General features: G+C 47.0%; 1 protein-coding gene across 2 annotated transcripts in view; it reads right to left on the bottom strand.

The window, feature by feature from the left end:
- Positions 1-14272, bottom strand: part of PRKCE (protein kinase C epsilon) — a 477122-nt gene that overhangs the window by 334899 nt on the left and 127951 nt on the right. The window contains exon 1 of one of the 2 annotated variants that reach the window (XM_037066523.1): positions 1738-1888. The exons of the other annotated variant lie outside the window; for it this stretch is intronic. Coding sequence (XP_036922418.1) covers positions 1738-1740 — 3 coding nt within the window. The 5' untranslated portion in view covers positions 1741-1888. Of the gene's footprint in view, positions 1-1737; positions 1889-14272 lie in introns of those variants that run through there. 2 annotated transcript variants of the gene reach the window in all.

Genomic DNA, 14272 nt, shown 5'->3' with positions numbered 1-14272 from the left:
CCCATCCAGACCCCAAGGCACTGTCCAGCCTTCCTGTCCTGGGATTTAATTCCTAATGTCTCATCTTGTGGTGCAAACAGTCCCAGCTAAATGACCACATCCATCACCTAGCACAATTCAAACCCCTGAGCAGAGACCAGATCTCGTCACCTTGCATCCCAACATCCCCATTCCCCCTTTTCTCTGGGCCTTGTGGTGATGAAATGATTTTCCTAAAAGACACCATTTTCTGAGATGTTTTAAAATTTGAATCTCTTTAAAATTGCGTTGGCATACTGTTTAGAAATCAAGTTCCACCTTTCCAGCCACATTTTACTTTTACTTCAAAATGACGCACCTATGTCCACATACAGCGTCCCGCAGAAGTGACACCATGGGTGTAGTCGGGAGGGTACGTGAATGTCTCGCACGAGACAGACAGCAATTGGAACTTTTCACCTAAAATGTCATATGGTGTGCTTGAGTGTGATAGTGTTATGTTACAGAATCACATGCTTATGATTCTGTAAGAAAAGATTTGGTATAGATGACCAGCCCACAAAACGGGGCATTGTTTGTGCCGGACCCTGAGGACACATTCTGCGATCCCTCTCTCACGAGGAGCCATCCGGTTCCACTCTGGTCTGGTTAGAGTTCACAAAACAGTTGTCCTCCGTAAACAGGTGAGAACAATGACACTGTGTCCTACACAGATGCTGGTTGTGTTCTCAAGTCAGGGACTAAGACATTAAAATGGTCAAAACTACCCTAGGAAACCTTACCAGCCACACCACATACAGACAGAGTATACGTTATGCATGTTTACGCTTCTGTGTCCAATGATACCAATTCACACTGAGGTCTAAGAATCACTGAACTGTATCCCTGTGGAAGGCGCAAAAGGAAAGCCCTTTCAGCCTTTAGAGACCCGGTCAGGGCTGCCGCCTGAGGAGGGCTGAGTGGAGCATTCCAAAGTAGTTCCGTTTCCCTGGAGGGTGGACGCCATTTGTTTAGAATTGGGCCTTAATACATTTTAATGTGTCTATTGTTAGGAAGATTAAGCCAGAAGACAGCCTCCTCTTCAGGGAGAGGTGGGCTGTCAAAGACTCTCGGATTGTCTTACTCTATTAAGATTTTCAAAACACACATTAATCATAGCATTTCATCTAATCTAAGATGCTATCAGTTAAGATGGACCATTTTATCTATCATTAAGAAAAAATGCTTCCGATTAAAGTATAATAGGCTACCTTTGTAAGATGTATCTGGAATTCATAGGTATTAACAGGTAAAAGACTCAATGAAATACAGTATTAAAAATAAATAAATCCATACAAAAAAAGAAATACAGTATTGCTCTAAACCTCAATCTAGATAGATGGTAAGTCTTACTTTCCACATTTTGCAAGAAAGGAAGGGAGGAGGGGTAGAAGACTGGCCCAGTCACAGGACCAGCATAAGCAGCCAAGCTGTAACTCGGACTCAGTTTCCCACCAGTTCTGGTCACCACCCAGAGACCCACAGGGACTGCCAGGAGACACCAGGAAAGGACATCCTTTCCGGGACCTCCCCTCCTTTCCCCCACAGAACCTACACTCTCACTGTGGCCCCACGGGCCCTCCACAGAGCTCTTTCCACCAGCTCCTAAACCACACCCCCCATGTTCCCTCCCAGCACCGCATCCCAAATTCCCACTACCTTGTATTTTACCAGAGCCGGAAACCCAGGAAGCACCCTCAGCTCCTCTCTCTCTCTCACCATCAACACTCATCAGTCACTAATTCCTGGGGATTCTTCCTCCCAAATACTTCTCGTCCTCCTCTTCCATTCCAATCAACACACCCCAGTTTCCATTCTCGACGCCTTTTAACTGGATTCGAGAACAGCCAGTGAACTGGTTTCCCTCCTCCGGTTTTCTGTTCTCCATATGCATCCCCGCAAAACTCATTTTAAGATCCAATCTCTATCAAGGCACTAAAAATGGCCACTGTGCCAATCATCGTGGCCCGTGAGATCATAGGGGAAACACCTGAGCTCAGCAAACCACGCCCCCAGGTGTGGCTTACCCTTCTCCAGACTCACTCCTCACAGCTCTCCACCAAGCCTCGTATGTTCTACTGCCCAGAGATCCCAGAACACTCCAGTGCTCTCACTGGCATCTCTGCTTTGGCTTGCACTGTTCCCCCTGCCCAGAATGCCCTTTATCAGCTAATTCTCACCCATCTTCTGAGACTCGCTAAGGCGTCTCTCCTGATACTGGTCACCATGCACTTCTTCATGGCGGTACTAGTCTCGATATTGCAGTGATCTCTTCTGGGTCCCTGACACGGCAGATTTTAATCACCTGGTAAGAGTGGGTCTGGGACCATGTCTCATTCACACTTATGTGTGAGTGCCTAGCACAGTATGTGGTATATAGGAGATAATTCATGAACATTTGTAGAAGGAAAAAGGAAAGAAGGAAGGAAGCCAGCTTTACTGCTGGTTTTGCTCCCACTTCCCCAATTGTAATGATGCGAGTTTTATTTTGTCCTTCTACTTCCAACTCCGTAGGATGAAACTCCCCCATTAAGGTTCTAAGCCTGACTCGATCCCTTGTCTAGCAGCCAAAACTCTGGCACTCCTTTCTCCCTCTCTCCAGCCCTTAGTCCTTCTGTGGAATGGAGGCTGCCCTTGAACTCAAGTCCCAAACTGCGTTCTTGCTGCCTACTGCCACAGCCAGTAGCCAAGTGCTTGTTAAAATTTCCCTTGGCACCTGCCAGGCGCTGCAGTCTGCCGGGGCTCTGGGTACTCCAGGCCTGGCCTCAGACCATGGCCAATGACACAGGTGACCTGACTGCTCCCTGGAGTGGCCAGCCTAGGTGCAGCTTTAGGGCAGTGCTCCAGCCTGGGCAACGGGAATCAGGCCGGGGAATCCCCATGTTGTCAAAGTGTACATCCCCTACTGCTCATCCTCGCCCGTGCTGTTTTGTTCCTTCCTATGTCTTGAAAACACCTCTCCTATCTAGCAGCCCTGTAGTGGACTATAACATGCCATCCAGTCTTGGGCAACTTGGCTCTCCTACACCAGCCCTCCCCACTCCACCTGTGTAAGTGGCATTTCCATCTACTCAGTATTATACAACCCCGAGAACTAGGGGGGAAATCCTTCACCACTTGCCCAGCCCGGAGGAGACTACCCACATCTCTGTCCTTCCCCTCCCCAGGGCATACCATAGGAACAGTACCCAACTGAGACCCTCCTGGGCTTGCGAATGAGAAGTCCAAACACCCAGATGCTAAGGGCTTCCCTCACCAAGCCGCAGCCTGATGACACAACTCTAACAGCTGACCCTGCCTATGCTGATGGCCTACCCCTGCCTGGGCCCAGACTAGGACAAATACCCCCTCTGCCACCTCAGCAAGGAGAAATCGCATCTGTCCTCTGGACAAACCAAATTCTGAATGGTACCATCTGTAGATCTGAGCATAAGGGGCCCCGCCTTAGACCCAATACTTTGCAGGGGCATCCAACCTTTCGGCGTCTCTGGGCCACACAGCATGAAGAGTTGTCTTGGGCCACACATTAAATATATTGCAAAATATAATCACCAAAAAATTCATGTTTTAAGGAGATTTATGATCTTGGGTTGCACTGCATTCACAGCCATCCTGGGTCACGTGCAGCCTATGGGCCACAGGTTGGACACCCCCTCAAGCAATGCACATCACAACACAAACATGCACACGTTCTACTTATTTAAAAAACTGCTGTGGCTGGTGTGGCTCAATGGATTGAGTGCAGGCCTGGGAATCGCCAGTTCGATTCCCAGTCAGGGCACATGCCTGGGTTGTTGGCCAGGTCCCCAGTAGGGGGTGCACAAGAGGCAACCACACATTGATGTTTCTCTCCCTGCCTTTCTCCCTCCCTTCCCCTCTCTTTAATCAATCAATCAATCTTTTAAAAAACTGATGGTGTTTCTGCTGCTAAGAGCTGGTACACAGTACAGACCCAGTGTGACCCATTACCCTAAACATCCACTCCCTTTACAAATGTAGTTCAGGCCCCACATCTCTTGTCCTAGGTGCTCAAAGCCAATTCGTCCAAGTGGCTGGAAGGTGCATGGATTGTGCTGCTTCCAGCAGTGGAAAGAAACCCAGCTTTGAAGTGTGGGGGAGAGTTGAGTTATACCAGTGCTTAGGTAAGAGAAGAAGTAAATTAATTAACTTGAACAGCTCTTTCTTTAACAATCTCATGAATAAATGCAACTGAGTCTTGAATAACCAATAACCTTGTATACTTCTCAGTGAGCCAAGCGATCACTTTCTTGCTTCTCTTTGCACTCCAGTTCGTGGTTCAGAGAAGCTCAGGTTTGGGTGGCATTAGTAGTTGCCCATGGCAACTGGGGACATGTAGCAACATCAACTCACATTACTCTTAGATGTGTATCCACTCAAGGCTAGACATAGCAAAAGAAGGCTGATACCCAGTCTGTATATTAGAAGTAGACTGATTAGAATCCTAAAAATCATAGACGGTTTACTTAAAAATAAAAATATTAAAAATTAATAACATCTCATTAATTTTTCAAACATTACATTACAATTTTGGCTTCAGTTACATAATTTTTATTTAAAAATGTAATGTTCAGTGATTATACTGACACTTTGTCTCTTACTTTCACAGGATAATTTTGAATGTTTTCAAAACAAAACACATTTTTTGAAAACATCAATTTAATTTTTCAATTTTGATATTTAATTGCAATTTACATATTTGATTAAGTATATCCATTTTTGGACTTTCAACAGTTATATTTTATTGCATTATTCTTAGATCACTGGAAATCAGTATAAGTTATTATTGCCATAGAAACAGAAAAGAAAGGGGAGCTCAGAAAAGAAAGAATTAAAGAGAAAAAGGAAATGGAAAACCAGTGAAGGAAAATGCTTACATTTTTAAAAACTGAAAACAATGAAGAAAAGATTTTTGTTGAACATGACCTACACACAATTTGAAACAGAATATTACAAATTCTTGATTTATAAAGATTCAAGGCTTAATTACTGATCAAAACAATGAAATTTAGCAAGAAAAATATTCCCATGAAATGTGTAACCTGAACTTTATATTTTGCTGACTTTCATGAAACTCTGGCTTTGCATTTTCTTGCCATTCTGGAGGTATACCTGTCAAACCAGGAGGCTAGACCTTATTTTGTTTAACGGTTAGTCTGTTTGACTTACCACGTTCCAATATTTAGACACATGGTATGCAGAGCTCCATTAGCCCCTATGTCAGGTCCTACAAATGTTGGGGGGCAGGCATGTGCATGTGCTTATGCAAGAGGCCGTGTGGTCAGTGCTCAGTGGTCAGAGCTTAGACTTTCAAGTTCAACTCAGAGCCGTGCTGCTTACTAGCCAGATAACTTTACTTTGGGGAGCCTCAGTTCCCCCACTGTAAAATAGAGTAAAACCTAGCTCATATTATATTGATATGCTCCAGAATGTAAATTCCTGTTTTTTATTTTTCCCATCTGCCTTTTATCATCTCATTTACCCTAATCCGAGGGAACAGCTATGCACTTCAACTGCACAAATGTCTCTGCTGTGCTCCTTCAGACCTACCTGGGAGAAAGCACAGGCGTGCCTCGTTTTATTGCATTTTGCTTTATTGCGCTTCACAGGTGTTGCATATTTTTTTTTACAGGTTGAAGGCAAAACTCTCTGCTAGCAAAAAGATGACAACTCACTTTATTGCAAGGCTCGCTTCACTTCATTGCGGTGGTCTGGAGCTGAGCCCACAATATTTCCAAGGTATGCCTCCTGGAACCCTTGCACGCAAAAGAGCCAGCCCCTGGATTTATCGTGGTATGCATTCCTGAGAACTCTTCACAGGAATATAAAATGAGGAAATAGAAACAAACCTACATTCCTGGTTTTCAGCAAACCAAGGGAGCTCAGTAAGCCCAGCCCATGGTTTTGCTGTATTGGCAATTTGCATTCTCCTTCCAGCTAAATCCAGCTAAATGCCAGAGCCCCACTAGGAGACCTGGACCCCTCAACTTCCACTGAGGGAGAGCGAAGCAGCATTGTGCTAAAAATGTAACACCGAAGATGCCAAGGCAGTCTCAATTCAGAAAGACGGGGCTTGGAACTGAACAAAACCCTGGAGTGCAATGCCGTCCTTCCCGAGTGTGTGGCGTTCCAGCCGTTCATTCCAAAACACCACTGCCCCAGCACGTGAGACCCTCTGAGGAGAGCAGGTGCGACCCTCTGAGGAGAGCAGGTGCAGGGCCTGGGTAAATGCTGGCTGTCTTTCTGAGGTGCTCCGCTGCCTCCCACAGCCAAGGGGCCCCACCAGTTTGCAGGGGGATTAACTGAGGTGGGCAATGAGTTCAGCTCCATGCCCAGAAGATGCCTGCTGGAAGGTTACAAAATCAGTCTTAAGGTGTGGCCCCCAAGCTCCAGGAAGGGCACTATGAGAGTGAACAGGTGTGCTGTGGGTCCACAGGTGTTAACCAGGACTGTCCTGGGCAAGCCAGGATGTGCGGTCACTTTAGTCACAGAGAGAGCCTGAGTAACTCCAGCAAGACTTGGAGTTCTGAGGCTCCCTCTCCTCCCCCATCCCAAAGCTCACTGAAAGCTCACTGAAAGCTCACTGAAAACAGTAATGTGGCAGAGTAAGGTGACCTGGACCCCGAACTCCACGAAGGATAGCTGTATGAGTTCAGATAAAATGGGTTTGGGCGCAGTTTCTCCACACAGACCTTAAGGATAATGATGCCCACCGCTTCGATACACAGAGGCCTCTGACAACAGCCCACACTCATGGAAAGCATCACTCCCTACCTCCTCTCCAGTCCATGTTCTCCGAAATGCATTGGACCCTACTGGGCACACACTCCGTTGTATTGTTGTAACTCAAATAAATCACAAACAGAGCTGTGTGACCTCAAATGATTTTTAAACATTTTTGCTATCTTTACCTGTCAAGTTAAAAAGCCTCGTGACCTCTGAAGTTCTTTCAAGCTCTACAATTTTTGATCTGAGCCCTGAGAGAAATGCATAATGGTGAGTAATGATGGCTCATCCTACAGACCATGACATGCCAGTCACTGTTCTCAGCACTTTTCCTCCGTTGACTCATTTCATCTCCCAGCTGCCAGTGAAGTAGATATTACAGGAGCCCCATTTAGCAGATGCAGAAGCTGAGGCCAGATAGGTTAAGTTGACTTGCCTGGAATTAGACTGCCCGAATCAAGCTAAGACAGTGCCTGTTCTCCAGAAGTTCAAGTTTAGTGATGTTTTCAGTTTGGTAAATATTAAACTCTATCAGAATAGATCAGTAATAGCCAACCTTTACACGTGTGGCACTTATATGTATCAGGTATTATTTTCAGTGCATAACATACATTCATACATTTAATTCTCAGTATGTCCCTAAGAAGTAGATATTATTGTTATTGCAGGTTTACACATAAGGCAATCAAGACAGAGTTAGTTAAGTAATTGTCCCACATGTCAGCTAGGATTTGAATCTAGCTTCAGGGTTGTGTTGTCCTTCACTACATGAGTCTAACTACACCAGGGCACTTGAGGAACATCGAAGAGGGACAACTAACCTAGGCCAGGCATTGGTGTGGGAATCCTGGAGATTTCAAATAATTCACTGGAGTCAGGCAAGTAGCGCAGGGAAGGGCACTGAAGGAACAGTATAGGCAAAGGCACGGAGGTGTGAAGAATAACTATTCAAAGAAATGCAAGTAAGACTAGAGTGAAGAGAGACAGAGGCTGGGAGAATTACTCAGAGAAAAGTAAGCTGTGTTCACTTTTCTATCCTTTTCAACTTTTCTGAACACTGGGAATTTTTCATAATGAGAACCCTTTAAAGGCACTGTCACGTCTCAGTGGGGGTCACTGCCAAAAAAGCAGCAGAAATCTGTGGCAAACAAGCGCATGGAGACGATTGAAGGCCACGTCCAGCTTCGCTCTGCTCCGGGCCACCTGGGTGGGGCTGGCAGACACTGACGTGAGACAGGCAAGGACCAGAGTGGCCGATCCCCGGGAAGCCCCTGATGAGGGAAGCAGAGCCGAGGGAGCCAGTGCGTGTGGTTTTGAAGCAGCTGACTATGATCTTCGGGCCAAGCAGGGAATCCAGTCAGGCCAGCAGCAGACAATAGGCTGGGCAAATTGAAAGCGTTCAACTGTTAAGGCGTGAGGGAGAACAGAGCACAGATATGGAGAAGGGGAAGAGGTCAGAGGCAGGAGGGAAGAAGCTTAAACTCAGAAGGGCCTGTGCTAAGATGTCACAAACTCCGGGGACGAGCTACAGGCCCCGCAGCAGATGCATCCACACCAAGAGCGCCAGGAACTGTGAGGCCAGGGGCCCGGGCTGGCTCATCAGCATGGGGGCTGCAGTCTCTGGAAGTAGCGAGACAAGTTTCTATTTGTCCCCTCTAGGAGGGGACACCTGGAACAGAGGAAGAAGTGCTGGCCTCGCCTCTTCACAGCGGTGGAAATGGGCCCCTGGACCTGGCAGAAGTTATGTCCAGACAGGGAAGGACAGAGGGCATAGAGAGTGAAGAAAAGAGTTTGAGAAACAATGACAACAAACCAACCATGAAAACTGTGTCTGGCTCTGGCCAGGTAGCTCAATTGGTTGGAGCGTTGTCCCACGCACCAAGGGATTTCGAGTTCGATACCCAGCTGTGGTATATGCCTGGGTTGCTGGTTCAATCCCTGGTCAGAGCGTGTATGGGAGGCAGCCAGTTGATGTTTCTCTCTTTCTCCTGCCCGCCTTCCTCTCTCTCTCTCTAAAATCCATGAAGGTATCCTCAATTTAAAAACAACAACAAAAACTGTGTCTGAATCACTCTACTGTCTGTGATCTATTTCTTTGAAGTTTAGTTTCTTCCCCTGTTAAAAAAGAAATGGGAACAGCCACGGCGCTTCCCCCATTGGGTACCATGAGAACTGAGTGAGACACTATACTATCGAGCGGTGACAAGCACACAGCAGGTAAACAATACATGATGGCTACAGGTACTATTTCAAATAATTAAAAATGAAGAAGGACAGTGCTTCAGATATCCAAAATTGGCACTGCCTGGAGAACACAGGAAGTCAGAGACCCTCAGAAGGAAGAGGACAGAAACCAGTCAGTCACACATCCCCCTCCAGGGAGGGCTTTGTTGGACCATTTCGTGCTCTGAGATTTCTAGCAGCAGCAGCAATGCCTGGTTTCTTCCCCCGGGAACCTGAACCACAGAAAATGTTTGCCTCCAGATCTGCGCTAGATAGAATAAGGCATGAGTGAGGAAGCAAAAGCTGCTCCCTTCATTCAGGATAGTTAACCCCTCCCTAAAAGATAAGAAACCCAACCCGGAGTGTAATTCCTTCCTGTCTATCCTGCCAATGCATTTGCCGTTTTCAAAAACAAAAACCTCTCCCTGAATAATTCATTATCCGAAGGAAGCCTCAGCCCAGAGTGCGCCACTCCATTTATTCTGGCATAAGAGCCAATCTCGGGCGGTGTGCATGTGTTTCTGACAAGGATCCACATGAGAAATCGCTTTTTAAAACATCGATATCTGAGGAGGCAAGCGGAGGGTTTAAAAGGGCCATAATTCATAAATCAATGATGCCGCACTCCTGGGGAAGCAGCCTGCCCTGACTGCTCGACAATTCCATCTGCAGCAAGCTGGACCATCTGCGTCTCCCTGGGTCACCAGCCGGATCCCTGGGCTGTGGCCCACGATAATGAGGCAGTGTTTCAGGGATGCTCAGAATCTTATGTTCTCTGGGACTTGGGCACGGGGGTGTGGGATTGCTGTGGATTTAATCCATATCTACTAGTTTCTGTTCACACACCCATAACCAGAACCAGTCGGAGGGAAGCAAAGACTCAATCACCTGCACAGCTGTGACGCAGTGCAAGACGGCTCACGAGGAGGAGAGGGATCCTGTCTTCTCTCCTTCACAGGCAACTGCACAGGTTTCAGCTGAGCCTGGATCCCGGTTCCACACGTATCTCTAGGGCAATTTAAACAATTGTTGCTGTTGATGGCTCCTGATGGCCTCCATCAACACACAGTGGTCGGTGCAGATCAGGGCTGTGGAAACGGAACCCCACACATGGAATTGGCTAAGTGCCCACATAACTTAGGCAGGCGTAAAAGCAAGAGCAGGAGCGAGTAAGCCGAGGCTGCCTTTTACAGCCGCTTTTTGACAGAAGCCTCCCTGCTACCACAGGAAAACAACCTGGACTAGCCAGGCATTCTCAACGCAGAGACACATTGGAACCCTGGGAAGCACTCGGGGTTTGCAAAGAGCGGGGATCTGGGGAAGTCTAGGCATGCATTCTTCTTTTTTTCCTTTCTCAGCTTGCCTCCCTCCCCCTGAACCGTCAAACCAACCGCAGACAGGAGAACAAGTGGGAGAGAAGAGAAGCCAGGACAGACAGTGAACGAGGAGCATTCAGAGCCCCAGGTTTTCACCACTCGCCCCGATCCAACAAATAGGAAGGATCCTTCACTGCTTTCTCATGGTCATCAAAGAGCTCTCAGTCCATGTTGTGAATATTTAACTGCATTCAATCCTAGGAACAATTCTTGGAGGAAAAAACTATTCTTAATCCTCTTCTACAAGTGAGGAAACCTAGGGATCAAGGGGTCACAGATTAGTGAGTGGCGGATGCAGGACATGATCTTGGACAATCTGGAGCCAGAAGCCACACTCGGCCACCATTTTCTGCGTCAAAGCCGGCAGAATAAGCTAAAGAAAAGTGAAGGGATGGCGGGAGGGGTGGTTTATCTCGCTGTGTTTTTAGGATAGTGATAGGAAGTGGCCAGGGGCAATAACAGAACATTACTGAGTGCTCAATAGATGTCCACCGAGCACCTATGGGCCTGTCACTATTCACAACGCCCTATGGCACGGGCCCCATTGTCCTCATTTCACAGAGGAGAAAGCCGAGACCCAGAAAGGGCCTCTTGTGTGTATGGAATGGAGCCAGGATTCCCATCCAGGCAGCCAGGGACGCAGTCTGTACTCAACCACAATGCTCTACCGCCGGCCATGAGCTGCTGAGCATCAGCACTGCTTAGATACAAGCAGGCACAGACATGAGCCTGTAACCCACATCAAGAAAAGGCTATCTTTAAGGAAAGCAAAACTGCTTTGCATCGCTGCCCATAAAGATTATGAGGTTGAATAAACTACCAGAATTCAACCCTGCCTGGGTGACTCGGTTGGTTGGAACGTCGTCCTGCACGCCAAAATGTTGCAGCTTTGATTCCTAATCAGGGCACATCCTTGGGTAGCAGGTTTGATCCCCGGTCAAGAAGTATACCAGAGGCAACTAATAGAAGTTTCTCTCTCACACCGATGTTTCTCTCTCTCTTCTCTCTCAAATCAATAAACACATCCTTGGGTGAGGTTTTAAAAAAAATTTTAAGTAAGAAAATTTAATTCAGCAGGTATTAGTTAGGGTTCTATTTGGTTACTCAAGATCATTTAGTCAACTACATTCTTCAAGAAAGTAAGGGTATGGAGAAAAAATAGGGATTCGTAGAAACACAGTGTAGTGTGAATCCTATTGGCCTGAAGCAGTGCCTGAAAGAAGGAAGAGAGATCTCACCAGTGCAGGGCCAGGCTGGGGGACTTCGAACAGGCTGCCTGGTGCAGGGGGCGGGGGATGCTCTGGACTGGGACTTCTGCCTGCTCAGCTGTGGCCTTTGCTCTTCTGAATGCAGTGCAGGACCTACGAGTCCCGGGATCTTTTCCATATCCAGTACGCTGTTATTCTGAGCAGTGAATTTCAGCTTTTTAGTATTAGGGTCCTCTTTCTCAGAAAGCTCAATACCTAAAATGGACATAGGAAACTGATCTGGTGGGAATGGGGGGAGGGTTGCCGAGTGCAGGCCACCATGACCTACCCCACCCCCAACCTCCTGACAAGTCAGAGGTATCTCTACAAGCCATTCAGAAGCCTCTCCTTTGTTATCCAAGTGTGAGCTGGAGACTATAAAAGGCAGGGTCTGGGGGATGCGCACCTAAGAGGATGAGAAGATGCCTTCTCAGAGGTCTTCAATCAAGCACAGGCCTGGGTCTCCCAGAGAGTCATCTCCCACCCCCTCTCCACCCCCGCCACCATCGAGACCACAAAATGATACTGTCAGCTGCTTGGCTAGAGAATCAACAACCTTGAAAACTTCCAAGGAAGGCACAGAAAGAGATATAAAATACGTTCACAGGCCAACTTCCACAAGGCCCAGAGCTCAGTACATCCCTCCTCAAGAGTGATAACCTTCCAAGTCTGCAGAAGATTAAAAAGGAGCAGAAAAAAGCGGAGGGTTACCCAAGGTTGCAAGCACAATGGCCAGAATGTGTGTAAATACTGGAGCGGCCCTGTGCTGCTTTGGATCCCCTGATATAATGGCCACTTCCTGGAGCCCCATTTCCTCTCATTGTATTTCAGTGGAAAAAAAATGTTATAGTGAGCAGCGACTCAAGTCACATAGGTTATTTTAATAGATACATCCTACGAGCCTTGAAAACCTGCTCTAAGCACTGATAACAAGGCTAAATATATCACAGGCCCTCATAGTGAATTCGAGAATCTAAAACAGTGAGATTGCACGTGTGTGTTTTTCTGGGCACATCCTGCACGCTTTCTCACACTCTAGCTCCTGGACACATATCCTCGTGATCCCTGTCCCTGAATCTCAGTCCAAAGCACGGCTTTCATGCAAGCCTGGAGAATTCTGTCGCACTGATTTAGTTCTAGCGTCCCTCATTCAGCTGTGCATTTAATCTGAAGGCTGAAGGATGACACTCTCACTTATGTCTATGTGCATTTTTGCAAGCACGAACGTGAACAACGGAGGCGGTTCTGCAAGCGAGCTCTGCCCGGGCAGCCATCACAAAAGCTGGTCCTTCCGCACGCCACTGGAGAGCCCCAGCAACACGCAGCCGCTCCCCGGGTTTCCAGCCTCATGGTCAGAGACAGAGCTGTGGCGTCCCTGGGGTTTGATTACAGCTCTCCTCTCCTTCATGTCGCACTGGCATGGACAAGTGCCACCATTTGCATGTAGACCTGGAAAGCTAATCTAAAGACAAAGATTGTCATCATCTCCAAGAAAAATACTGCTACGTGAAAAGATTTCCAAGGCTCTCAGAGCAGACAGGTTAATAAATAGCAATATTGCAGACCAAAAAAAAATCTTAAAGCAGTGGCTTTCAACCCTGACTGCTCATTAGGAAACGCTGGCAAGGAGGTTTTCAGACCCTTCCTGGCCCCGCCAGGTGGTTCTCCTGGGGAGCCAGGACCAGGAACACAGGCCTTCGGCACAGTGGCTTTGCCAGGGCCTGGATCAGTTGTTCTCAGCCTTGTTGCATGTTAGAATCTCAAGGAGACGTGTAGAAATATCAATGCCCTGGGACTCACCACCAAAGATTCTGACTTCCTGGGCTTGGGATGGGGCTGATCCTGGTATTTGAATAGTATTTCAAAATACAGCCAGGGTTGAGGACCACTAATCTAAGTCAATGCACTTCTCTGATCAACTTATCTTCGACCTATGAAGATGAAGAACTCTGAAAATTTATCTTCATCTATTTCTTTAGATCTAGAAACCCCAGTGACAGTACTACTTTGTCTACCTTAAATAGGAAGTAAGTAATAAAGGCATCTGGATGAACAATTAAGTTCGACGTTATGATGCCCATGAACATCCCTGGAGGCTGAATGTCCCTTGAGTCCTTATGGGGAGCTTGTTTCATTTCATTGTATACACTGTTCAAATGAAGATCATTTATCTGGCTCTTAAACCCACAGGAGATCTGAATCAAGCAAATTAGAAGTGATAGAGGGGGCGGGTAGAAAAGAAGAGAGAAACTATTAGAAGCGGGTCCCCTGACTGCAGTGACAGGGGACTGCTAGTAGGGAAGAGACAGAAAAGCTAAAGTAACTGCAGACTGCACAAGGAAGAGTTAGTCGGGAGCCTTTAATAAAGGTACCGTGTGCAGAACGAGGTGCCACATCACCAATAATCCTAAGAACAGCCCAGAGTTCATTATAGCACCTATGGAGGCTGAAATATATAGGATGACTTCTTCCATCAAAAATAGTAATAATAAAAAGCAAGTGCAATTAAGGGGATGGATCTTTAGCTGTTTGGCAATCGCAGCCGCCCAGAATGCCTCATTTCCTGGCAGCCACAGGCATCTGCAGGAGGCCTTTTAGCAGGAAAAACCTCAGCTTAACCAGGAAGAAATCACTGTCACAGTCAGAATAGAGTGAGGCCCAAGA

This window comes from Sturnira hondurensis, unplaced genomic scaffold, assembly GCF_014824575.4.
Source record: "Sturnira hondurensis isolate 20B ecotype Veracruz unplaced genomic scaffold, ASM1482457v3 Scaffold0016663, whole genome shotgun sequence".
NCBI lineage: Eukaryota > Metazoa > Chordata > Mammalia > Chiroptera > Phyllostomidae > Sturnira > Sturnira hondurensis.
The sequence above is the reverse complement of the archived record's forward strand: the minus strand, read 5'-3'. Positions and strand labels throughout refer to the sequence as shown.